General features: G+C 49.1%; 1 protein-coding gene across 3 annotated transcripts; it reads left to right on the forward strand.

Moving 5' to 3' along the window:
- The first annotated feature begins 399 nt into the window (after positions 1 to 399).
- Positions 400 to 27,142, forward strand: lmx1al (LIM homeobox transcription factor 1, alpha-like). 3 transcript variants are annotated; one of them, XM_088603334.1, is made up of 10 exons: positions 400 to 722; positions 6,055 to 6,153; positions 8,712 to 8,794; positions 8,895 to 9,075; positions 22,728 to 22,960; positions 23,800 to 23,960; positions 24,612 to 24,689; positions 25,135 to 25,255; positions 25,393 to 25,551; positions 25,630 to 27,141. In XM_088603334.1, exons 3-10 carry the CDS (start codon positions 8,740 to 8,742, stop codon positions 25,785 to 25,787), a joined length of 1,146 nt encoding a protein of 381 aa, XP_088459460.1. In that variant the 5' UTR covers positions 400 to 722; positions 6,055 to 6,153; positions 8,712 to 8,739; the 3' UTR covers positions 25,788 to 27,141. The 3 variants fall into 3 exon arrangements, with proteins under 3 accessions (XP_088459460.1, XP_088459462.1, XP_088459461.1); XM_088603335.1 differs by lacking the exon at positions 400 to 722 and adding an exon at positions 2,265 to 2,491; XM_088603336.1 differs by lacking the exon at positions 6,055 to 6,153 and having other exon boundaries at positions 25,630 to 27,142.

The following is a 27,142-nucleotide window of genomic DNA, read 5'->3' on the forward strand; positions in this document are numbered from 1 at the left end:
GTGCGATTGCAAACAAAAACTCCTCTTTCCGCCTGAAGGAATTCGAAGTGTCTTTTTTTTCCCTTCGAACGGAAGTCAGGCGAAACAGGCCCTGCCCAGAACCCGGTTCCGAAACCCAGAAGAACTGAATACAGCGGTGGAGTCTGCCAGGAACCGGAACCTCGAGCGCAACTCAGTTCGGGACGATAGATCCCATTAATAATGACATCCGATTCTCTGCTGGAGAACATGATCTATAAACGATCTATTTGTTCTACACATCACCTGAAAAACAGGCCCCTAGACCCGAAGGAGGAACCCGCAGCCCTCTGCCGAGGCGGTGAAGAGTTTTTTTTTCGGTTTGCGTATCTTCAAACGCGCTTCTCTGCCTCCCCCTCGACGCCGCGTCCCTCTCCCCTCTCCCCTCTCCCCTCTCCCTCTCCCTCTCCCACACCCGCGGATCCGCTCGCCAGACTCGTCCCGCTGCTCCCGCCTCCTCCCCGCCCCCGGCCGCTGCGCAGTCTGCTCGGTGCGCTCGCGCGGCCAGCACGTCACGGACACCGCGAGCTGGACCGCACGCGGGAAGGGGCAGTGCCGGACGGACCCCGCCGCCCTCTTGCTCCCCTGTCTCCCGCCTGCAAGTGCACCGGGACAGCCGCCGCGTCCTGGCGCCGAGAGCGTCCGCCGAGCTTTCAATTTGATGGTCCTGAAAAGCGGTACCGAGAGTTTCCCTGTCGAGCAGGGTAGGTGTTGCAACGCCGGGCACTCTGTCCACCTGTCTGTCTGTATTCCTCATTACCTGTCTGTCTTTCTGTCTATCCACCTGTCTGAATTCCTCCCTATCTGTCTGTCTTACTGTCTTCCTGTCCACCTGTCATTCTCCCTACCTGTCTTTCTCTCTGTCTTTCTCCCTACTTGTCTGTCTTTTTCTCTGTCTGCCATTGTCCCTACCTGTCTGTCTTTCTCTCTGTCATTCTCCCTACCTGTCTGTCTTTCTCTTTGTATTTCTCCCTAGCTGTCTGTCCACCTGTCTGCCTGTCTGTGCGCGTCTGTGTTTTGATATTTCTCCCATTCTGAGAAGTAGAAGCACTTTACTTGGCGAAGACAATACTTGGGCGAAGTGAGACTGTCTTATTAAGATAATAATAACATTAATAATAATAATAATAATAATAATAATAATAATAATAATAATAATAATAATAATAATAATAATAATGGGTTGATTGGTGTAACTAGTGAGTTGAGTGATGGGTGGACTGGACTTGAATCTGGGCCTGCAGTGGGTAGTAGTCGTGTTCTCCCGTGACATTCCTGCACACAGGTGCCCGTGCCCGAGGTGTCTCGGGAGAGGTGAAAATCGCTCCTCTTTCCGGCCGCTCCGGGGCCTCGCGCTGACCGCACCGGCGCGCGCGGCGCTCACACAGAAGGTCCTTTGTCGAGACGAGCCGGATCCGGGCTGGTTCCGTTAACACGCCTGTGTGCGTCCCTGTGCCAGTCAGTTTTATAGTGAGCTTTGGGATTCATTACATTTTTTAAGGCATATTTGGCACAAGTCTGTCCTCTCCCGTGAAACACGGGTGGCAGGTGGGTTTAGGCGAGTTTAGTACCCGCCATCAGCGGACTCTTCAGAGCTCCGGTTCTTCGGAACGGAAGCCCGTCGGTTTGGATCATAGCGAGCACAACGGGACCTCGCCGCGCTGGATTGAAACGGGGGGTGCCGTTCGCCCTGTTTGCTTGCCCTGTGAGGGGACCCCGGGGCCTGGTCCCGCAGCCCTCAGGACAGAGTCCGTCTACCGGGTCTGGAACCCCCCGTGACCGGGCACCCCGGCGGCCCGCCCGGCCCGGACCGGCGTTCAGCGTCGCCGCGCCTGGTCCGGCGTTGAGAACGGCCGGTCCACCAGGTGACTTCAAAGAGAAGTGTTACTACACTGGATACAGAGGGCACAGTCCCCTGCTCCAGCGCCCCGCCGCAGAGTCGTGCGTGCTTGTCCCGTTATCGATCATTTCATCTGTAACGTATTCGGGCGGCAGAACTAAATAAGAATCATAGTAAAGGATGGATTTGGTAGATGGACGTCGCTCCTCAGCCCGTCGTGGGAAAACGTGCTTTAGTTCACTTTTAACAATGCTGGCCGCTTCATGGTCTTCATGGTGTTGAATGTTGCTGGAAGCGTGTCTGACTTGCGCGTGGGTTGACCCCCTGCAGCCACAGCTGGGACCGCTCCCAGTTCAGCCGCGCAGACACCGCTCTCGTCAGGAAAGTCACCGGCAGGCTCCGTGGGCTCGGTGGAGTCGTCCCGGTGGATCCCAGCCCGCCGAGGGCATTAGAAACGGCCAGCGCGAAGCCAGCCTCACGAGCCGCAGAGGTTCGCCCCGGTTCTGTGGCGCGGAAACCGAGCGTCGTGGGTCCTTCGGAAATTCCACGCGTGGCGCCGAAAAGAAGGCAGCGGCGCTTGAGCACCGCACACCTTCTCGGCGGCTTTTCAGGACGAGACAGGGACCGAAGAGGGTGAAAGCGCTCGGCGAACTGTAATAGAGACGTTGTGCTAACTTCGGCTCGGCTCGGAAACCTCAGCGGTTTCAAGAGCTATTTCACAGCAACAATATTATTATTATTATTATTATTATTATTATTATTATTAATAACAATAATGTTGTTGTTATTAATAATAATAATAATCTGATTCCTCGACTCTTTACGTGTTGTAGTAAAGTTACTACTATAGTGACCGGCCTGTGGTTGTGGAAATGAATCAGTTGTTTTAAATGTGCGCTCTGGTTATATTGTATTCTGAATATTTGAAACAGGACATTAAGCAATACTGATGGTTAAATCAGGATGTGTAGGCGTGTATTTTTTCGTCTTTCAATTTTGTTCTACGAAATTAACCGCAGTCCCAGTCCCCCGTGTCATGAGTCCACGCGTCCGGGTCTTTTCCGTGACGGGTCCCGAGCCGTCTCCGTGTCAGACTGCCTTGAGGCGAGAGAAGCGCCTTCAGGACCCTGAGATGAGATGAGAAGCGCTATAAAACCACAAATAATTCAAGTAATTATGAAATATTATCGGGTGTGTCATAAAAACGCGCTCCTGCTCTGTTTTTAAAGTGGACTCCAAGCACTAACTGCTGAAAAACTCTTTCAGAGAAACATGTTACATCGTGGCCTAATTATAAAAAAGACGCTTGTGTTTGCCTGCACCCGTGAATCTGATCCCACTCTCCGTCAGAAAACCACGCAGGAACGCGGGCGCGGGCGCGGGCGCGGGCAGAACTCGGCGCGCGGACACGCCGCGGGTCCACGGGCAGCGAGAGTGCAGCCTAAAACTCACGAAGACGTCGAAAAACAACGGCAAAAATTGAAGAAAAAACCCCCGCTATAATAGTGCAAAATTAACATCTGTAATTATTATGATGGCCACTGAAATCGCAGTCATAATTACTATTTCTGAATTACTATTCTTTGTGCCGTTAATTACCAGCAGCATGGAGCTTTTGGACCTGTAGAAGTAATAATAATAATAATAATAATAATAATAATAATAATAATAATAATAATAATAATAATAATAATAATCGCCGCAGACTCCAGCAGTTCTTTGACACGAGGAAGCGAACCCTGTACTTCTTGCAAATCTAGCTTTCTGTAGCGGGTTAGAAATCAACAGTTAGCGCCTGGAGAAGATTGGGTTTAAAGAGCTTTATAAAACCGTGACAACTATTATTATTATTATTATTATTATTATTATTATTATTATTATTATTGGATATTTTAAATAAACAATATAGTGGAATGAAATTCCAGTTATTCCAGTTTTACTAATAAATGATAACGTATCATTATTTTCTAAACAATACCTGCAATATAAACCTGTAGTGAATTTAACCATCGTGTTTGTCAACCACTCAGCGGACGAAATCTGTTCCTGTCTTTTTTTGTGATAAGTAATTAGACAGTTTCGGGTCGATTTCCGCTTGTTCAACATGATCGTTAAATAAAAAGCCTAACAGATAACGGTCTATGACAAAATAAAAATCGGCAAAATCATCGCCCATGTCCTTAAGTACAAAATTTTACATACGCATCATCCATACTCTATGCGTGTGAGTAAAAGAACTGTACTGTAAAATAGGACTGCGGGTTACTCGTGTGAATCTAGTTCCGTACATGCATGTCTGGCTTGCAATTTAGGAAAACTGCTTGCACTCCCTGTAAATACACATTTCACTGCCGGACTACCGCGATACAAATTAAAATAAGTTAAGCAACATTTTACGTAACATGTGGGAATCTGAAGGTGAGATGTTTATTTCGGGAGCATGGTCTTCAAAAAGCGACGCTGAATCACGTTAACCTCAAACCCGACAAGACACTCAGAGCGGGAATATTTTTATATTTCAAAAGCAAGCCGGGCGGCGATCGCATAGACGTAGGAATTTCGATAAAAGATATTACAAATAAACAGAGCCGTGGAAAACCCAACGAAAAAAATCACCGCGCCCACGGCGAGACTTTTGAATTCTCCGTCCGGCCACCAGTTACGGACTCCGGCGTGATTCTCTGAAGCAGTGATTTTATCTTCACGCGTTCAGAAAGAAACTCCGCGTCCACAGATAAATAATTCGGGCGCGATGTTTGTATGATACTGCCGTGCAAAGAACATGAAATTTATTTTTATTTTTTTTTAAAAAGGAATCTACGTTAATCGTACTTTGTATTTTGTATTTTGAAACCCCGTCCCTCGGTCTGGAAGGCGGTAACGCTGCTGTTAAGCGGGACGCGGTTTGTGTCTGATCGCCTCTCAGTCCCTGAGCTCACCGGACAGAGGCTGCTGACCACACTGCTGGACTCGCTTCTCAGTTTGTTTTGTCCCCGGGGCTGTAGGGCTCCGTCCCCACAGAAATGACGGGGGTAAATACGGGGTGACCCAGCGGAACCGAAAAGCCCGGAGTGTCGTTCGCCGGCGGTCCGCTCGCCTCTGTGTAGGTTTCGACACGGAGAGCGTATTCCCCGTTTCCTAACGAGCGACTGTATTTGTAATTACTTCTTGCTAATAATTAATAAGTAATACTTTTCGAGGTCCAGTATATTTGTATCGAGCTCAGCGCGCCATTTCTCTCTCAGGTCAGCTCGGGCCCTCGGCCGAGAGGATCCGTCTTCTGAAGGCCCAGAGAGAAGCGTGTGGCAGCGTGAGAGTGTGTGTGAGACTGTGTATAAGTGTGTTTGTGTACAGTATATGTGAGTGTAAGTGTGTGTGAGAAACTTTGTGTATATGTGTGTTTGTGTACAGTATATGTGAGTGTGAAAGTTTTTGCTTATATGAGTGTTCGAGAGTTTTGTGTCGATCATTATGTCGGTGGGTCTGAGGGGTTTGTGTCTGGGTGCGGGTGGATATCTCTGTGGGGAATGGCCACCCCGGTTCGGGAAAGCGGGGCGCTGTGACCCCGCTGTTGGGGGTCCGAACGGGTCCGAACGCCGAGCTGAAGCTCCGGGCGCGTGCGGTGTACACCCTCTCCGAACACACCGGCGCGGCATATCGCTAACAAGCCGTCTCGACACGTCTCGACACCCGGAGCGCTGTAAGCCCCCAGAAACTGTACTACTGCAGCGGCAGCGGCCTGCGCCCCGCTCCGACAGATCAACCGACTGATCTCAGTCACCCCAGGAAGACCCAGCTCCTTCTGGAAAAAACACACAAGCGATCGGAAAGACCGGAAAACAAAGTGTAGCTTTTGCTCTACTGCACACAACTGTAACACTCGTCAAACCGTTAAAATACATTAACATTTCTCTTCAACCTGCCCCACACTGGGCAAATACACGCATAATAATAATTATTATTATAATAATGTGATATTGTTGTTGAGTTTATTATAATGACACTGTAAAACGTTTGCTTTTGTTTATTATTATTAATATTATGGTTAAAGTCTTACACGTTTTTTAATTTGTTACCTTTACATAGTCAATTTCGTACTTTCTGTTGGTGTGGAACATGTAGACTGTCATCATCTAAAACTTCACAAGTCTTGTAAAATTGTGGTGGTTTGGTTCTCTCCTTTTCTCTGACTGCAGAAATGATGTAGCCGTCTGTTTCTGAATTCGAGGTTCGACTCGGCCCGTGTGGTTCGGCTGGTTCGGCGGTCGCTGACAGGCCAAACTCCTCTGGTCCAGGTTCGTGAGCGACGACAGTGTTTTTCCTTGCCAAGTGACCGCAGTTTTCTTGAAGCTTAAAGACTTATTTAATATTTCTAATGTGTTTAATTAATTATGATTATTTATAAATGATTTTTAAATTATTAGCTGACAAAAATTGACTCCCTGTTTGACCTGGAAATAAATAGGCCAAATAATTCAAATAATAATATGCAATTAATATTATGGCGTTGGATATCATGCCGAGAACAGTGAAAAGGGTTTGGGTTAAAAATAAATATTTTGGCTAAAGGTTTTCAGTGAACAAAAGGCCACGGGTTTAATCCAGCAGTCACCTCCGGGTGCGAATTTCATTTCAAATTCGTCCGGCGAAAATACGTAAATAAATACGGAGTGAGTGTCTAATCCCGCTTGACCCTTGCCCGGCACGGACGGATTTCTTCACCCAGCGCTCCGGCCTCGCTCGGACCCGGCTCCAGACCCGGGTGTCGAAACCGGGGCTTAACTGCGGAGTCGGCGGCCGTGTTGGTGGGGGGCGCCCGGGCAGCGAGTTTTAATTAAAAGTGAGGCGGGAGGAGTCCGGAGACCGCGGGGTTAAGCGCAGAGAAAGACGGTGGGTTTAAGCGCAGAGAAGAGGGAGACGAGGGCGATTAAGCAGCCCGGCACTGTGTTTGAACAGCCGTGTTTACGCTGCAGATCCGACCTGAACTATCCGTGGCTCTGCCGCGGCTCTCCTAAATCTCATTTCTATTACTTCTTCAACAACCAAAAAAGACCCCTTCGACGTCCTGATCGAATCCAGAGCCCTATATTCTCTGAAAATACATTCTTACTAGTGTAAAAAAAAAACAAAATGCCAAAATGTACCTTTGTGTGTATACTGTATATAGACGTGTTCCAGAAATATGTTTTATAAAGAAACCTACTCTCCTCTCACACACTTTGAGAACAGTGCTCTAAGATACCTCTGTCTGTTTTATAACCCCTCTCTCTCATTGCAGTGTTAATGTACTGTAGTGTCCAGTCAGTGTGTCTGTATGAACCCCTCTCAGTGCAGTGTTAATGTACTGTAGTGTCCAGTCAGTCAGTGTGTCTGTATTAACCCCTCTCTCTCAGTGCAGTGTTAATGTACTGTAGTGTCCAGTCAGTCAGTGTGTCTGTATTAACCCCTCTCTCTCAGTGCAGTGTTAATGTACTGTAGTGTCCAGTCAGTCAGTGTGTCTGTATGAACCCCTCTTTCTCAGTGCAGTGTTAATGTACTGTAGTGTCCAGTCAGTCAGTGTGTCTGTATTAACCCCTCTCTCTCTCAGTGCAGTGTTAATGTACTGTAGTGTTCAGTCAGTCAGTGTGTCTGTATTAACCTCTCTTTCTCAGTGCAGTGTTAATGTACTGTAGTGTCCAGTCAGTGTGTCTGTATGAACCCCTCTCTCTCAGTGCAGTGTTAATGTACTGTAGTGTCCAGTCAGTCAGTGTGTCTGTATTAACCTCTCTTTCTCAGTGCAGTGTTAATGTACTGTAGTGTCCAGTCAGTCAGTGTGTCTGTATTAACCCCTCTCTCTCTCAGTGCAGCGTTAATGTACTGTAGTGTTCAGTCAGTCAGTGTGTCTGTATGAACCCCTCTCTCTCAGTGCAGTGTTAATGTACTGTAGTGTCCAGTCAGTGTGTCTGTATGAACCCCTCTCTCTCAGTGCAGTGTTAATGTACTGTAGTGTCCAGTCAGTCAGTGTGTCTGTATTAACCTCTCTCTCTCAGTACAGTGTTAATGTACTGTAGTGTCCAGTCAGTCAGTGTGTCTGTATGTACCCCTCTTTCTCAGTGCAGTGTTAATGTACTGTAGTGTCCAGTCAGTCAGTGTGTCTGTATTAACCCCTCTCTCTCTCAGTGCAGCGTTAATGTACTGTAGTGTTCAGTCAGTCAGTGTGTCTGTATGAACCCCTCTCTCTCAGTGCAGTGTTAATGTACTGTAGTGTCCAGTCAGTGTGTCTGTATGAACCCCTCTCTCTCAGTGCAGTGTTAATGTACTGTAGTGTCCAGTCAGTCAGTGTGTCTGTATGAACCCCTCTCTCTCAGTGCAGTGTTAATGTACTGTAGTGTCCAGTCAGTGTGTCTGTATGAACCCCTCTCTCTCAGTGCAGTGTTAATGTACTGTAGTGTCCAGTCAGTCAGTGTGTCTGTATGAACCCCTCTCTCTCAGTGCAGTGTTAATGTACTGTAGTGTCCAGTCAGTGTGTCTGTATTTAACCCCTCTCTCTCAGTGCAGTGTTAATGTACTGTAGTGTCCAGTCAGTCAGTGTGTCTGTATGAACCCCTCTCTCTCAGTGCAGTGTTAATGTACTGTAGTGTCCAGTCAGTCAGTGTGTCTGTATGAACCCCTCTCTCTCAGTGCAGTGTTAATGTACTGTAGTGTCCAGTCAGTGTGTCTGTATGAACCCCTCTCTCTCAGTGCAGTGTTAATGTACTGGAGTGTCCAGTCAGTCAGTGTGTCTGTATGAACCCCTCTCTCTCAGTGCAGTGTTAATGTACTGGAGTGTCCAGTCAGTGTGTGTATTAACCCCCCTCTCTCTCTCTGTGTCCAGCGAGCGCTCTTGAGGGAGGTGGGACAGTATGAAAACGGAGGAGACGCGATCCTGCCTGCAGGCGCCCTCAAGCGTGCCCTTTGGTGAGTGGACAGACAGACGGATGGACTGTCCCTCCTGCGCCTCAGGTGTGTGCAGAGGCCGGTGTGTGCTCACGTGCGCTGCTCCGCTGTCCCTCCCCAGGCTCGGAGCGGCGGGAGGTGTGCGCGGGCTGCGAGTCGCCCATCGTGGACCGCTTCCTGCTGCGCGTCAACGAGCACTCCTGGCACGAGTCCTGCGTGAAGTGTGCCGTGTGCCTGCAGGCGCTGTCCGGGAGCTGCTACTGCCGGGACCGGCTGCTCTACTGCAAGCACGACTACGAGAAGTAAGACTGAGCGCACGGGCGGGCGGGTGTCTGTGAGCGTGCGGGGTCTCCCCTCCGTCCAGTCTGTCCTCAGTCTGTCCATAGTCTCCCCTCTGTCCAGTCTGTCCTCAGTCTGTCCATAGTCTCCCCTCCGTCTGTCCATAGTCTCCCCTCTGTCCAGTCTGTCCTCAGTCTGTCCATAGTCTCCCCTCCGTCTGTCCATAGTCTCCCCTCTGTCCAGTCTCCCCTCAGTCTGTCCATAGTCTCCCCTCCCTCTGTCCATAGTCTCCCCTCCGTCCAGTCTGTCCTCAGTCTGTCCATAGTCTCCCCTCCGTCCAGTCTCCCCTCAGTCTGTCCATAGTCTCCCCTCCGTCCAGTCTGTCCTCAGTCTCCTCTCAGTGCAGTCTGTCCTCAGTCTCCTCTCAGTATCCCCTCAGTCCCGTCTCTCCTCAGTCTCCTCTCAGTCCAGTCTCCCCTCAGTCTGTCCATAGTCTCCCCTCCGTCTGTCCATAGTCTCCCCTCAGTCCAGTCTGTCCTCAGTCTCCTCTCAGAATCCCCTCAGTCCAGTCTGTCCTCAGTCTCCTCTCAGTCCAGTCTGTCCTCAGTCTCCTCTCAGTGCAGTCTGTCCTCAGTCTCCTCTCAGTATCCCCTCAGTCCAGTCTCTCCTCAGTCTCCTCTCAGTCCAGTCTGTCCTCAGTCTCCTCTCAGTATCCCTAAGTCCAGTCTCTCCTCAGTATCCCCTCAGTCCAGTCTGTCTTCAGTCTCCTCTCACTGCAGTCTATCTTCAGTCTCCTCTCAGTACCCCCTAAGGTCCAGTCTCTCCTCAGTCTCCTCTCAGTCCAGTCTGTCTTCAGTCTCCTCTCAATGCAGTCTATCCTCAGTCTCCTCTCAGTATCCCCTCAGTCCCGTCTCTCCTCAGTCTCCTCTCAGTCCAGTCTGTCGTCAGTCTCCTCAGTATCCCCTCAGTCCAGTCTCTCCTCAGTCTCCTCAGTCCAGTCAGAACTCAGTCTCCTCTCAGTCTTCTTTCAGTCTCCCCTCAGTCCAGTCTGACCTCAGTCCAGTCTCTCCTCAGTCTCCTCAGTCCAGTCAGAACTCAGTCTCCTCTCAATCTCCTTTCAGTCTCCCCTCAGTCCAGTCTGTCCTCAGTCTCCTCTCAGTCTCCCCTCAGTCCACTCTGACTTCAGTCCAGTCAGTCCTCAGTCTAGTCTGACCTCAGTCCAGTCTGTCGTCAGTATCCCCTCAGTCCAGTCTCTCCTCAGTCCTCCTGTAGATTGACAGACTCACAGAGAGCAGCTGAACACACTGGAGTCAGAAGTCTAGAGAAGAGCAGAGGATCCACATGTAATGCTGAGGAGATTTAACACAGAGGGTTTTCATACTGAAGAGGTTTAATACTGAAGAGGTTTATTACTGAGGAGTTTAATACTGAAGAGGTTTAATATTGAAGGGGTTTATTACTGAAGAGTTTAATACTGAAGAGGTTTAATATTGAAGAGGTTCATTATTGAGGGGTTTAATACTGAAGAGGATCATTATTGTGGGGTTTAATACTTAAGAGGTTTATATCTCAGGGGTTTAATACTGAAGAAGTTTATTATTGAGGGGTTTAATACTGAAGAAGTTTATTATTGAGGGGTTTAATACCAAAGAGGTTTATTACTGAGGGGTTTAATACTGAAGAGGTTTATTACTGAGGGGTTTAATACTGAAGAGGTTTATTTCTGAGGGGTTCAGTACTGAAGAGGTTTATTACTGAGGGGTTTAATACTGAAGAGGTTTATTACTGAGGGGTTTAATACTGCAGAAGTTTATTTCTGAGGGGTTCAGTACTGAAGAGGTTTATTACTGAGGGGTTTAATATTGAAGAGGTTTATTACTGAGGGGTTTAATACTGAAGAGGTTTATTACTGAGGGGTTTAATACTGCAGAAGTTTATTTCTGAGGGGTTCAGTACTGAAGAGGTTTATTACTGAGGGGTTTAATATTGAAGAGGTTTATTACTGAGGGGTTTAATACTGAAGAAGTTTAATGCTGAGGGGTTTGAGAGGAGAGGGCTGAAGAGGGGAGAAGGAAAACTGCAAGTAAAGGAAAATGAAAAGCAGGAGAAACAGGAGAGGTGAAGCAGGGAAGTTGGAGGGGAGAGATAAGAAGATAAAGGAGGAGAGGGGGAATAGGAGCAGGGGATTTCAGAGGGGAGAGGACAAGAGGGGTGGAGGAGACGGGACACTGCTGCAGTGCACCAGCACTGGCCAGTGACTGATGTACGGAGGGGAGGCCATACCTGGCGACTCACTGCTTTCACCTCAAGTCCAGGTCAGAGTTCCAAATCGATTGCAAAGCCTGGCCCCTCCCCCACCCCTTGCCCCTCCCCCGGCCCGTTGGCCCCGCCCCCTGACACGGCCGACACCTTGTGAAGCACGAGAGCCTCCCGCGCAGCCTTGACTGCCAATGACCTTGGAAAGCAGAGCCGCAGCGAAGTGTGTCCGAGCTCCCTCGCCGGCGTCCGTCAGCACCAGGGCTTGCCTCTCTCTCATCGCCTCCCAGAGATGAGAAACACACCGCAGATTCATTTTCTTCTGTTTTGGGGTGGGGGTAGGTTGGTGGTAGATAAAAACATATCTCTGGGCTTTTGCGGTTCGGCCCCTCTGTAGAATGCTGTGATTCACCAAAGGCTGGGGGGGTCTCTATGCTCACTGATCTACTTCAGAGGAATGTCTGAGATCTCACACCCTTAACCCATCCCCTGCCTGTGTGCATGTGCCTGTTACCCTGTTGGAGTTCAGCCCTAGCTGTTTTCAGGGCCTCCTCCAAGCTCTGAAGAACACTTACTCTGCTTTTCCATTACGTGCATGCTTCTATTGCATGACACTTTATTGTACATCTGTGTGCTTTTACCCCAGTCTCACTGGACTTGCTTTTACCCTGATCTCACTGGGCTTTAGTGCACTGGACTGTGCTTTTACCCTGATCTCACTGGGCTTTACTGCACTGGACTGTGCTTTTACCCTGATCTCACTGGGCCTTACTGCAATGGACTTTTTTTACCCTGATCTCACTGGGCTTTACTGTACTGGACTGTGCTTTTACCCTGATCTCACTGGGCCTTACTGCACTGGACTGTGCTTTTACCCTGATCTCTGTGGGGTTTACTGCACTGGAGTGTGCTTTTACCCTGATCTCACTGGACTTTACTACACTGGACTGTGATTTTTCCCTAATCTCACTGGGCCTTACTGCACTGGACTGTGTTTTTACCATTTTACCCTTAACCACACTTACAGACACGCACACACACAATCACACGCTCACATAGAAACACAGGCTACCCTCATGTCTTCAGAGCAGTAGGAGCTGTAGTGGGACAGCCTCACAGCAGGGGCAGGTCCCACACCAATAAGACAGCACCACCCCAGGGCACAAAGCCTGAAAGCCAGTTAGTAAATTACTCTAGTCTGGGGCTTCAGGGCCTATCCCCCCATTTCTGGCCTTTTCTTCATGCTTAGATGAAGAACACAGGGTATCAGGCAGACATTAAAGAAACATTTATTTAAATAACATGCTTAGCAGGGAGTCTGGGTGGCGCGTCTTTGACTGTTCAGGCTGAGTACTTCTGGCACATTCTGTGAAAAGACACTCAAGAAAATGGTCAGCAAGCATTCTGACGAGAATAAAACCCTCAGATCAAGGAAATATTTTCAAAACTTTGATTTTTGTACAATTATATACAGATATATGTATTTGTAGCCAGTTTTCTACCTTAGCTGTGTTTTTAATCCAGCCAACACTGTTATTGTCAGTATTTTAAAATTTGCTCTTCTGAACACCGTGTGTAGAACATCTACATCTCATGGTCTGACCCACATGTCATACTAACTGAACACAGCTGGTGTGTATTATACACTGCACACACTGCACACCTGCTGCATTTGTACTGTACACACTGCACACCTGGTTTGTATTACATACTGTACACACTGCACAGCTGGTGTGTGTTATACACTGGACACATTGCACTCCTGGTGTGTGTTATACACTGTACACACTGCACACCTGGTGTGTGTTATACGCTGTACACACTGCACACCTGGTGTGTGTTATACGCTGTACACACTGCACTCCTGGTGTGTGTTATACGCTGTACACACTGCACTCCTGGTGTGTGTTATACACTGTACACACTGCACACCTGGTGTGTGTTATACGCTGTACACACTGCACACCTGGTGTGTGTTATACGCTGTACACACTGCACACCTGGTGTGTGTTATACGCTGTACACACTGCACACCTGGTGTGTGTTATACGCTGTACACACTGCACACCTGGTGTGTGTTATACACTGTACACACTGCACACCTGGTGTGTGTTATACGCTGTACACACTGCACACCTGGTGTGTGTTATACGCTGTACACACTGCACTCCTGGTGTGTGTTATACGCTGTACACACTGCACACCTGGTGTGTGTTATACGCTGTACACACTGCACACCTGGTGTGTGTTATACGCTGTACACACTGCACTCCTGGTGTGTATTATACACTGTACACACTGCACACCTGGTGTGTGTTATACGCTGTACACACTGCACACCTGGTGTGTGTTATACGCTGTACACACTGTACTCCTGGTGTGTATTATACACTACTCACACTGCACACCTGGTTTGTATTATACACTACTCACACTGCACTCCTGGTGTGTATTATACACTACTCACACTGCACTCCTGGTGTGTATTATACACTGTACACACTGCACACCTGGTTTGTATTATACACTGTACACACTGCACTCCTGGTGTGTATTATACACTGTACACACTGCACACCTGCTGCATATGTACTGCACACACTGCATTCCTTGTGTGTATTATATACTCTACACCTAGTGTGAATTACACACTACTCACACTGCACTCCTGGTGTGTATTACACACTACTCACACTGCACTCCTGGTGTGTATTACACACTACTCACACTGCACACCTGGTTTGTATTATACACTGTACACACTGCACTCCTGGTGTGTATTATACACTCTACACCTAGTTTGAATTACACACTACTCACACTGCACTCCTGGTGTGGATTACACACTACATACCTGTGTATTACACACTACACACACACTGCACTCCTGTGTATTACACACTGCACACACTGCACTCCTGGTGTGTATTACACACTACACACCTGTGTATTACACACTGCACTCCTGGGCACCTGTGAACAATCCCCACTGGCCTGTGGCCTGTTCCCCCCTGGTGTGGGAAGGGAAGCTGTTCTCTCCTGCTGTGTGTGTTTCAAACATTCTTCTGTTTCAAAGCCCACCAGTCCTTTTTTGACAAACTGCCACTCATCCCTCTTTCTTCTTTTCTGCTTCTCCATTTCTCTCTCAACTATGCCTCTCACTATCCAAGACTCTCTGTCTGTATGCCTCTCTTCTCTTTTCCTTCTCCATCTCTCCCTCCCTCTCTCTGAAGCTGAGGGTCGTTCATCACTGTCTGCTTTGTAATAATATTTCAGCGCAAAACCTCATTTCCGACTCGTTGAGATTGATAGTGCTGTTGACACGAATCTGTTTATCAGCACGATTAGCGCTCGTCTCTCTTAATCAGTGATCCTGCTGTACCTCTTTGTGTCTCGGGCCCTCAGAGACTGGGCGGGCTGGGGGTGTCTGTAGGGGGTGACAGTAATTAGCAATATTTTAAGGTGCCCCCTCCCTTCCTATATCTCCTCTGTTTATTTTTTCCACACATCTTTAAACCTGTTAATAACTGCATTAGGACAGAGCTTCCGGTTTAGTCTTTACTGGAGTCTCAGAGCTGTGAGGTTTGGTGTGAACTGGGCTGAGCCTCATCAAGGTGTTCCAGATGTACACAGCCCAGTGCAGTGGTTACGATACAGGACTGTCACACCAGGTGGACAGCCAGACTTGTGGTTAAGATACAGGACTGTCACACCAGGAGGACAGCAGGTCCAGTGGTTAAGATACAGGACTGTCACACCAGGAGGACAGCTGGTCCAGTGGTTAAGATACAGGACTGTCACAAAAGGAGGACAGCTGGTCCAGTGGTTAAGATACAGGACTGTGACATCGGGAGGACAGCTGGTTCAGTGGTTAAGATACAGGACTGTCACACCAGTAGGACAGCTGGTTCAGTGGTTAAGATACAGGACTGTCAGACCAGTAGGACAGCTGGTCCAGTGGTTAGGATACAGGACTGTCACACCAGTAGGACAGCTGGTTCAGTGGTTAAGATACAGGACTGTCACACCAGGAGGACAGCTGGTCCAGTGATTAGGATACAGGACTGTCACACCAGTAGGACAGCTGGTTCAGTAGTTAAGATACAGGACTGTCACACCAGGAGGACAGCTGGTCCAGTGGTTAAGATACAGGACTGTCACACCAGTAGGACAGCTGGTCCAGTGGTTAAGATACAGGGCTGTCACACCAGGAGGACAGCTGGTCCAGTGGTTAAGATACAGGGCTGTCACACCAGGAGGACAGCTGGTCTGGTGGTTAAGATACAGGACTGTCACACCAGGAGGACAGCTGGTCCAGTGGTTAAGATACAGGGCTGTCACACCAGGAGGACAGCTGGTCCAGTGGTTAAGATACAGGACTGTCACACCAGGAGGACAGCTGGTCCAATGGTTAAGATACAGGACTGTCACACCAGTAGGACAGCTGGTTCAGTGGTTAAGATACAGGACTGTCACACCAGTAGGACAGCTGGTTCAGTGGTTAAGATACAGGACTGTCACACCAGGAGGACAGCTGCTCTCCTGAGCAGACAGAAATGACATTTTGATACAGCTGCATCCATTTCTCTGTTCGTTTCTTTCATCCATGTTGGCTAATTTGGGAAAGACAAGTGAAGAACAGCCTCTGGGCACTGCAAGACACACAGCTCTTCAGCTGATAACCTGCCACATCGAGGTGAAGCTCCAGAACTTCACCACCATGTGGGGGAGAATACAGGTGTAACTGTTCTGTGTACAGACATCTGTCTCTCCTTCTTCCCCTTTCAGGCTGACACTGACGGTCAAGTAACTACCTCCTCTGCCCAGTTCAAAGTGTACTGTGTATAATACACACCAGTAGTGCAGTGTGTACTGTGTATAATACACACCAGTAGTGCAGTGTGTACTGTGTATAATACACACCAGAAGTGCAGTGTGTACTGTGTATAATACACACCAGAAGTGCAGTGTGTACTGTGTATAATACACACCAGAAGTGCAGTGTGTACTGTGTATAATACACACCAGAAGTGCAGTGTGTACTGTGTATAATACACACCAGAAGTGCAGTGTGTACTGTGTATAATACACACCAGTAGTGCAGTGTGTACTGTGTATAATACACACCAGAAGTGCAGTGTGAACAGTGTACACACCAGAAGTGCAGTGTGAACAGTGTACACACCAGGAGTGCAGTGTTAGTAGTATACACACCAGGTGTGCAGTGTATATGTCAGGCGTACAGTATATACAGTATATACACCCCTGGTAAGCAGTGTTAAGACCCAGATTTTAAACATAGCACAATGCAAATAGTATAGCATACTTAAAAAGAGTTTACCTAAACAATATGTATCCAACAGGCAATTGTGAGCATCTCTGTTTTGGATTTGAAGTGGTTTTGCTGTGAACAACAGTGGAGAGAAGTGAGGGGAAAACGAGGACAGAGAGAGAGTAATGACACCCTGGTCTCTGCTTATATTGCTGCTTTGCATATTCTGAGAGACGCTCCCTCACCTCGCCTCCCCCGCGCTCAAACAACAATTTAATTAGAGCCGGCTAATAAATGTTTCATGACGAAGCACACCGCTCGTCCCGTCGTTATTAAATCTCGGGGAAGGAAAAGTAACGGGAGGGGGTGAGAAGACAGGGGACGAGACAGAAAGGGGTGGAAAGCCGAAGTCGGACGGTACCAGAGAGAGGAGAGAGACAGCACATTCTCCACAGAGTGCAGCGCATACCCCGTCTCCGTGGCAACACCTCCCGCCAGCCCCTCCCCCCTCCCTCGCGCTCTCCCAGACACACTCTGACAGGAAATGAGAAACCCCGAAACAGGATATTGCGTTCTGGAGGGCCTGGGGATTAGATATGTTATCTAAACTAACACTTCGAGACTCTCTCTCTCACACACACACACACTCATAATAGACAAAGGAAGATCTAGGTACACACACACACAAAAATTGGCCAGACACACACAAAATAGACCACGGGCTCTCTGAGCTCACATACGCAGGGGCTGACACACAAACAAACTCAAAACAGACAACGAAAGCTCTGGGTGTACACACAGAAATTCACAGAATGACACACAAACACACAGATATAAAACAGACAGCTCTGTGCTCCCACATAGACTGTTTCACACAGACAAACACAAAGTAAAGAAAGCTACACACATCACAATCTGAAACAAAAAGGGAGCTCTGTGTACAGACATCGGCACATACAGGAGGTGTAGGGAATGAGTCCAGAGCAGAAAAAGCAGGTACATTAGATTCCCTGGCTCAAAGATATGTTGTATTCTGACAGGACAAAGGAACTCAATCTCTTCAGTCCTGAACAGAGAGAATTGTGAGAGAACTTGACACACTTATGTAAAATCCTCAATGGCATCGACACAGCCAATCCAGGGAGTTTCTTCAGAATCCACAGTGAAACATGAACCACAGAACTCCAGTAGAGACTGTGTGAAAGTACGTTTGAAACTCAGAACAGGGGCCACCTCTTTACACCAAGGGCTGAGGGAGTGTGGAACAAGGACCTCGTTTCCTAGCCGTCTCGTCGAGAGTGTGTGTGTGTGCAGGAGAGAGCGAGTGTCTATAAGTGTGTGTGTGTGTGTCGCGGGGAACGCCGGGAGATTTTAATAACGGAGAGGCAGCACAGAAAAATTTAATAAAGGGAGATGATGTGATTATGGAGACCTGGCTCCCAGCCACCTTCTCTCGCTCGGCAATATCCGCTCACAGCAGCGCGCTCTCTGTTAACCCTGCGCGCGCCAGCACTCTCAGACAGACACACATGGGCCGCAGACGCCTGGCGCTGCAGCTGGACTCTGTCCACATGGGCTGCAGGGGCGCTTGGGATCCCAGCCACCAGCTGTTAGTGTATGTGGGACAGTGTCCACCAGGACAGGACAGTTTTCACTAGGACAGGACAGTGTTCACTGTGACAGGACAGTGTTCTCTGGGATGGGACAGTGTTCACTGGGACGGGACAGTGTACTCCAGGACAGGACAGAGTTCACTGGGACAGGACAGTGTTCACCAGGATAGTGATCACTGGGACTGGACAGTGTTCACTGGGACAGTGTTCACCAAGAGAAGACAGTGTTCACTGGGACAGGACTTAACTGCACTGGACTGTGCTTTTACCCTGATCTCGTTGTACCGGATGGTACAAGAATGTTGCCCAACTCCTTGATCACTCCCACTTCAAAGTCTCTAAACTGGTTTCCAGTTTAGTTACATATTTGTTTAAATATCCCCTCTGTTTGATGTACAATTTGTGCATATTCCTCGTCATGTCCCACTGGATCAGGGACTGTGATTCACCACTGCAAGACTGAACAGTCTAGGCGAGGGGTCCCCATTTCCTTACTCTGCTAAGCTCTGTAGTTCCCTTACACACTGCACCCCAAACACAAACACAAACACTGTACCCCAGACGAGCACGCGTTGCATTCCAGACAAACAGTCTGTACCCCAGACACACACACACTACATCCCAAACACACTCACTGCACCCCAGACAAAAACACTGTACCCCCGACAAACACACACTGCTCCCCAGACACAAACACTGAACCCCAAACAAACGCACACTGCTCCACAAACACATACACTTTACCCCAAACAAACACACTGCGCCCCAGATAAGCACAGTGTATATCAGTGTCAGTGTGTGAGTATCAGTATGTGTCAGTTTGAATGTGTGTCAGTAGGAGTATCAGTGTGTGTTTTAATGAGTGTCTATCGGTGCGAGTGTGTTTCAGTGAATATCAGGGTATATGTCAGTGTGAGTATGTATATTGATGTGTGTTAGTGTGAGTATTAGTGTGTGTTAAGGTGCGTTTAATTGTGTGAATATCAGTGTGTGTTTTAATGTGAATGTGTATCAGTGCCATTGTGTGAATATCAGTATGTTTTAAGGTGAATGTGTTTCAATTTGTCAGTGTGAGTGTGTGAGTATCAGTGTATGTGTCAGTGTGAATGTGTATATCAATGTGTGTCAGTGTGAGTGTGTCAATGTGAGTGTGTGAGCATCAGTGTGTGTGTCAGTGTATGGGTCTGTGACAGTGTGTATGTGAATGTCATTGTGTTTGTCAGTGTGAGTATCAGTTTGTGTCTGTGTGAGTGTGTGAATCTCATTGTGTTTGTCAGTGTCAGTGTGTGAGTAACAGTGTGTTTTAAGGTGAGTGTGTTTCAGTGTGAGTTTAAGTGTGTGTCCGTATGAGTGTGAATACAAGTGTTCTCTGGACTTACCAACTGAGTTTTCAATTATCTAAGTGAACCCTTAATTGGCCTAATTAGACATTTTCAGAGCCTAAAAAAGTTGTGTATTTCAGCATGTTGTAGCACTGTAACTTTGCAGACACCCTGAAACCTCTGAATAGTTGAAGAGGTTGAAGGAAGGTTAACAGACTGTCTGTCGTTCAGTAGAGTGATTATGACACTGAGTGCTCAGCAGGAGCAATTTCACTTGTCATCACTTATCAGGAGCACTTTCTGGTGAAACAGTGCTATTACAACAAGAGGTATTCTTAGTATTAGAACCAGGAGTGTTAGTGACAGAACCAGCCGCAGGATTCATAGTACTAGAACCTGCAGGATTGTTAGTGACAGAACCAGCAGGATTGTTAATATTAGAACCAGCTGGATTGTTAGTGACAGAACCAGCAGGATTGTTCATATTGGAACCAGCTGGATTGTTAGTGACAGAACCAGCAGCAGGATTGTTAATATCAGAACCAGCTGGATTGTTCATATTAAAACCTGCAGGACTGTTAGTGACAGAAACAGCAACAGGATTGTTAATATTAGAACCAGCTGGATTGTTAGTGACAGAACCTGCAGGATTGTTAGTGACTGAACCTGCAGCAGGATTGTTAGTACTCGTACCTGCAGGATTGTTAATATTAGAACCAGCTGGATTGTTAGTGACTGAACCTGCAGGATTATTAGTGACAGAACTAGCTCGATTGTTAGTGATAGAACCAGCAGCAGAATTGTTAGTACTCGTACCTGCAGGATTATTAGTGACAGAACTGGCAGTATTGTTAATATTATATACAAGTCTCTAACAAGAGTTTGAGCTGGGACATGTCATTAAACTGTTCCAACGAAGTCTCTTACAGGAAATTGAGCTGGGAGACGTCACTAAAGTGGTCTGACGAAGTCTCAGACAGGAGATTGAGCTGGGAGACGTCACTAAACTGGTCTGACGAAGTCTCAGACAGGAGATTGAGCTGGGAGACGTCACTAAACTGGTCTGACGAAGTCTCAGACAGGAGATTGAGCTGGGAGACGTCACTAAACTGGTCTGACGAAGTCTCAGACAGGAGATTGAGCTGGGAGAGTTGGGCTGTCTCGGGCTGGAATATAACCCTTCACACACTGGCCCTCCAGGAGTTAGAGAAACTCCATCGGCAATGGAGGAGACCAGGAGTCCGGTCCGCTCTGGTGAGGTTGTGGTTTGAGTTACCCCAGTCCTTGTCGTGTGCTAACAGACATGGAAAGTGGCGTTTCTGTGGTTTTGAGTGTCGCTTGACAGCTCTGTCCCCAGAGCGTTTCGAACAGCGCTTCTCGGGGAAAAAAAGTGTTGCTTCCCAAACGGTGATCTGGGGAGAGACGAGAGCAGGGTCCCACTGTGACAAACTGACAGCATGGCACACGCAGAACCACACATGACCACAGCCGCCATCATTGGCACAGCGTGCTGGAAATCAAAGAGGTGCTGCTCAGTCTTCGCCTTGAGGGGACAGGCGCGAGTCTTTGGGGTGTTATTATTTCGTGACCGACAGATGGATTTATTAAGCCAATGAAAGATTAAAACTGGCAGATGCTTCTCAGACTGGACCAGGAAAGATTATGGTATTAGATTTTTAGACCTGGCTGGTTTTCGCATTGTTACCAGCTTCCAGTAACTGACACCTTTTCTGTGTGAGAAAGTGTGAGTGTCAGAGGGAGTGTGTGTGTGTGTCTGTGTGTGAGTGTGTTGCAGGGATGAATGTGTCTGTAGGGGTGTGTGTGTATGAGAATGTCTGTTTCATGTGTGTGTGTCAGTGAGTGTGTGTGTCTGTAGAGGGGGGTGCGCATGTGTGTGTCTGCAGGGGTGTGTGTCCACGAGAGTGTGTGCGTGCGCTAGTGTGCTGAGCCCCACAGTAGAGATTAACCCCACGCGATATCCCCAATCCTCTGTTATGAGTTGACATCGTCTGTCTGGACTCCGCGCTGTTTAAACAACACGCCTAATTAATCCTTCCTTTATTGCTTTCTCTGGGCGGGAGAGACCAGGCAACAACGACGGGGAAAGTGATAAAGAGTAGCGGAGAGGAGGGGCTGAGGACGGGGGCAGACAGGGGACAGAGAGACAGATGTACACAGAACACAGCGAGTCGGAAGAAATGCAGGTCGGACAGTGGCGAAGCGGAGAGCGAGGGAGCGAGAACTACAGTCTGTCACTACCGTGAAGGTCCTGAATAGCACGTAGAACCAGGCTTGGGTTGGCACACTTTAAAACGCATTACTGTTTCAGCGCAGGTCTTCTCATTAGCCGCCTGTTTTTAAAAAAGCTGTTTTGGTATACAAACTTCAGTATTTCTCGGTTCAGGATTTGTAGCGGAGAGTACTGCTGCCATCTAGTGCCCGTCGCTGGGAATAGCAGCGAGCTACTGACCCGCTTTCAGACTCGTACTCAGACCTTCGCCATTGGCCAGACCATTCACAGCAGGTGCTTGAACAGTAACAGCACTGTACCTCTCTCTTTTCCTTTACTTTCTCATCCTCTCCCTTCTCTCCTCATCTCTCTTCCTCCTATATTCTTTCTCTTTTTCTTCCCTTTCCTTCCTATCTCCTCTATTTTTATCCTTTCCTCTCCTTTCCCCTATCTCTCCTCCTTTCCCCTGTCTCTCCTCTCTCCTCTTCTCCAATCTCCTCCTCTCTCTCTCTCCACCTCTCCCCTGTCTCTCCTCTCCTCTTTCTCTCCCTTCTCCTCTCTCTCTCCTCCTCTCTCTCTCCTCCTCTCCCCTTTCTCTCCTCCTCTCTCCCTTCTCCTCTGTCTCTCCTCCTCTCTCCTGTCCCCTGTCTCTCCTCCTCTCTCGTCTCCCCTGTCTCTCCTCCTCTCTCTCCTCTCTCCTCTCCCCTGTCTCTCCTCCTCTCTCCCTCCTCTCTCTCCTGTCCCCTGTCTCTCCTCCTCTCTCCCTCCTCTCTCTCCTGTCCCCTGTCTCTCCTCCTCTCTCCCTCCTCTCTCTCCTGTCCCCTGTTTCTCCTCCTCTCCTCTCTCCTGTCCCCTGTCTCTCCTCCTCTCTCCTCTCCCCTGTCTCTCCTCCTCTCTCTCCTCTCTCCTCTCCCCTGTCTCTCCTCCTCTCTCCCTCCTCTCTCTCCTGTCCCCTGTCTCTCCTCCTCTCCCTGTCTCCCAGGCTGTTTGTGACGAAGTGCAGCAGCTGCCTGAAGGTGGTGGGGCCCTCGGAGCTGATCATGCGTGTGCTGGAGCACGTCTACCACGTGGAGTGCTTCTGCTGCTGCGAGTGCGACCGCCGGCTGCAGCGCGGTGACGAGTTCGTGCTCAAGGAGGGCCAGCTGTTGTGCCGCGGCGACTACGAGAAGGAGAGGGAGATGCTGTCTGCCATCAGCCCAGCGCCCACCGAGTCAGGTAGACCCGCGGCCATCGATACGCCTGACTGGGGCACGCACTGATCGGGTACTTCATGACCCATTAGTACGACCCAGTCCCGATCAATACCCCATAACGATAATGCAGCCCGATTATGCAATCATGAATAATAATAACTCCTTACACTTTTAGAGCACTTTTCTGGACACTCCTCTTAGAGCGCTTTACAGGTAGTGTGAACTCCCCTCCACTGCCACCAGTGTGCAGCCCCACCTGGATGATGTACCAGTATGCTCCCCACACACCAGCTATCAGAGGGGAGAATGGAGTGATGAAGCCAGTTCAGAGATGGGGGTTATTAGGAGGGCAGTGGGGGACATTTGTCCAGGGCACTGGGGTTACACCCCTACTCTTCTTGAGAAACACCCTGGGATTTTTAATGACCACAGAGAGTCGGGACCTCGGTTTTACATCTCATCCATAGGACGGCACCTTTGTTTTACAGTTTAGTGTCCCTGTCACTATACTGGGGCATTAGGACCCACACAGACCACAGGGTGAGCGCCCCCTGCTGGCCCTACTAACACCACTTCCAGCAGCAACCTTAGTTTTTCCCAGGAGGTCTCTCACCCAGGCCCTGGCCAGGCTCACACCTGCTGAGCTCCAGCGGGCTGCCTGCTGTGAGCTGTGAGCTGCAGGGTGATATGGCTGCTGGCTAAATGTCACTGCTGTGGCAGAAACTACTATATAATCCACCCGATCAGGTTATACATTATATAAAATAATCATCAATACTTCAGCAGTTAATAATGGGATGCAGATCTTAGCAAGCAGCCATTAGACGATAATGACCCTTGACCTGTCTGTGCCGGCGGCAGTGAAGAGCGATGAAGAGGAGGGCTCGGGCGCAGTGCCAGGGAAGGGGGGCGAGGACAGCAAGGAGCACAAGCGCTCCAAGAGGCCGCGCACCATCCTCACCACGCAGCAGCGCCGCGCCTTCAAGGCCTCCTTCGAGGTCTCCTCCAAGCCCTGTCGCAAGGTGAGCGCCCTCCAGACCTGGACAGGGAGACGCCCCCAGAGCCTGACCAGTACTGATCAATACACATGAGCGGCTAACTCGCAGTGAACAATGTACCCTAAACCCTGATCAGCACAATCTTAACCCTGATCAATACACACGATTAAACAGCCCACAGTGAGCAACCCCCCCCCCCCCCCCAAACCCTGATCAGTACACATTCAACCATGATCAATACATGTGATTCAACCACCCACAGTGAAAAACACACTTCCCAAACCCTGATCACTACACACTCAACCATGATCAATACACATGATTAAACAACCCGCAGTGAACAACAAACACCCCAAGCTCTGATCTTTACGCTCACCTGTGATCAATACACATGATTAAATAACCAAAGTGAACGAGAAGTACTTAAAACACTGCTCAGTACACTCTCAGCTGTAATCAATATATGTGATCATTTAGTCCAGTGTAAACAAGACATTTCCAAACCTTGTGTTATCCATCATCAATATATGCGATCATTATTCCCTGTGGCACATATACTGTAGAGTATATTCATTACTCAATTACTCAAGTATCAATAACAAAGTCAAGGGGCATGTTCAGAGATGCCCCCACAGCGCCTCTTGATGTTTCTCTTTCTGTTCTCTTTGGCTGCAGGTTCGAGAGACTCTTGCAGCCGAGACAGGACTAACCGTACGAGTCGTTCAGGTGTGGTTTCAGAACCAGAGAGCGAAGGTGAGAATCACTCTAGACCAGTGTGCAGCTCAGTGTGTGGCACAGTGTATAGGCCAGTGTGCAGCTCAGTGTGTGGCACAGTGTATAGGCCAGTGTGCAGCGTAGTGTGTGGCACAGTGTATAGGCCAGTGTGCAGGGTATAGACCAGTGGGTAGTGGAGTGTGCAGGGTATAGACAGTGTATAGGCCAGTGTGCAGGGTATAGAGTGTATAGACCAGTGAGCAGGGTATAGACCAGTGGGTAATGCAGTGTGCAGGGTATAGACCAGTGCGTAACACAGTGTCCAGTATATAGACCAGTGTGCAGGGTTAAGACCAGTGGGTAATGCAGTGTGCAGGGTATAGACAGTGTATAGACCAGTGTGCAGGGTTAAGACCAGTGGGTAATGCAGTGTGCAGGGTATAGACCAGTGGGTAATGCAGTGTGTGCGTTTTCCTGGTCCCAGATGAAGAAGATTGCTCGGAGACAGCAGCAGCAACAGCAGCAACAGCAGGAACAGGAACAGCTGGGGGGGCCGAGGAGGGGCCCCAGCCGAGGGGGGAGGCAGAGCAATGAGGACAGCGAGGGTGAGATGGGCGCCGGGGTGATGGGGGGCCATCCTGCAGAGCAGCCATCTGAACACATGAACCCTGGCCCTGTGTGAAAGGGTAGGGAGCAGGGACACAGGTCACTCTCTCATCTGTCCATCTGCCTGTCTGTCCAGATGGCTCCAGTGTCCATGGGATGGATGGACTGATGGCCAGCTATCCCACAATACCTCGCCAGCAGCTCCTGACTCTGGACCAGAATATCTACGGCAACGAGACCTTCCGTCATGGTCTCACCCCACCACAGCTGCCTGGGGACCACCTGCACCCCTACGGTAAGACCTCGTGTGTGTGTTTAAAGGGCTGTGGGCATCCCAGAACAGCCCTAACCAGCCCCTGTACCCCTCCCTCAGACTCAGAGACGGTGTTCCACGACCTGGACAGCGACGGCAGCCTGGGTCACCTGGGAGACTGTCTCCTGGCAACCACAGAGTCGGGGCTCCTGCAGGCACGCGTGGGAAACCCCATCGACCGGCTGTACTCCATGCAGAGCTCCTACTTCACCTCGTGACGCCCGAGAGACCCCCAGCGCAGAGCAAACTCCACACGTCTGCCGCAGAGGAGCCCCGGAGACGTCATCTGCACCTCGCCAGCCTGAATACCCCACGGGGGCGACAGGTTCACGGGCAGATCTCGTGTCGCGTAACGTGTGACAGAACCTGCCAGGCCTGCTCCTGGAGATGTGCAGTCCGGTGAGCTTTATAGGTGATCCCAAAATAACTTGACATCTGAAGACTTTGCAGATAAAGCTTGTAAGCTTTGACAATTTCCATAATGATCGAGAATGGTCCTATAGCTCAGCCCCCAGTGGCAAACATCCCGGACTGCGTTGCCCCAGGAGCAGGCTTTGCTACCCCTGTGCGGTTGCCCAGGTTTTGGATGCCTGACGTCCACTCAGGCTCAAGACAACACGCTCTCCGGCCATATTATTAGGACCCCAGTGAAATGGACAGGGACTGTGGGCGGCAGGCAAGACGCAGACTCCCGTTCCTTTCCTGGGCCCGCACGGCCGCCACAGCGCCACCCGGTGGAGAGGTAGAGGAGCTGGCGGGGTGTGCGGCCCCCACACGCCCCCCCACCCTGGCCACAGCCTCACCTAAAGGCGATTCCATCAGAAAAGTGGAAATTGACAGGGATGCAGCTGGTGACCCTATCCCAGTCAAGAGGCCTTTCCCTGCTCACAGGCGCCCAACACGTTGTGCAGAGGGGGTGCCTAATATTTTGGCCAGAGGGGGTTAGCAGGTGACTCACACTGGTCTGCTCCTCTCAGTTTGTTTTGGCTAGGGGCCTCTTGGGGACAGGGAGCACAGGGTTGGGAAGGGAGTTCAAAATGAGAATTGTTTTTGGTGAAGTTTACTCTTAATTTGTCCATAATGTGTAAATACCCTGACCAATGTTTTCTCTCCTGTCATCTCAGAAAGTGTTAGCATCCTTACATGACTTGAATCCATTCTTCTTTGTATTTTTATTATTTTTTAATTGCAAAGCTAAAACTAGTTACAGTACTGGAGAATAATGATCTTACACTAAGAGATAGGATAGTATTGCTAATTCTGTAGTTGTTACCCTTTTTTGGGGTGTGTTGCGATAATGTAGTTTCTGGGACAAAGGTGCAGACAGGTAAATTCAGACTTAAGCTGTACAGTAGGTAATCTCACAGACAGCTCTGAATTCACACACTGACATACACTGAGACGCAGATGACTGGGCTGTAGACACTGCTGTCCCTCTCCTCTCACAGTCCCCCTGCATTCACACACTGACACACACCTGACTGGACTGGAGACACTGCTGTCCCTCTCCTCTCACACTCCCCCTGAATTCACACACTGCCACACACCTGACTGGACTGGAGACACTGCTGTC

The sequence above is a fragment of the Lepisosteus platostomus genome, chromosome 13 (genome assembly GCF_059453375.1).
Source record: "Lepisosteus platostomus isolate fLepPlt1 chromosome 13, fLepPlt1.hap1, whole genome shotgun sequence".
Taxonomy (NCBI): Eukaryota; Metazoa; Chordata; class Actinopteri; order Semionotiformes; family Lepisosteidae; genus Lepisosteus; species Lepisosteus platostomus.

Coding starts and splice junctions, on each gene's coding strand:
- lmx1al (XM_088603336.1), top strand. CDS start 8,740: ATGAAAACGGAGGAGACGCGATCCTGCCTGCAGGCGCCCTCAAGCGTG. Junction 24,690..25,134: donor TTCAGAACCAGAGAGCGAAG/GTGAGAATCACT, acceptor TCCTGGTCCCAG/ATGAAGAAGATTGCTCGGAG. Junction 25,552..25,629: donor GGACCACCTGCACCCCTACG/GTAAGACCTCGT, acceptor CCCCTCCCTCAG/ACTCAGAGACGGTGTTCCAC.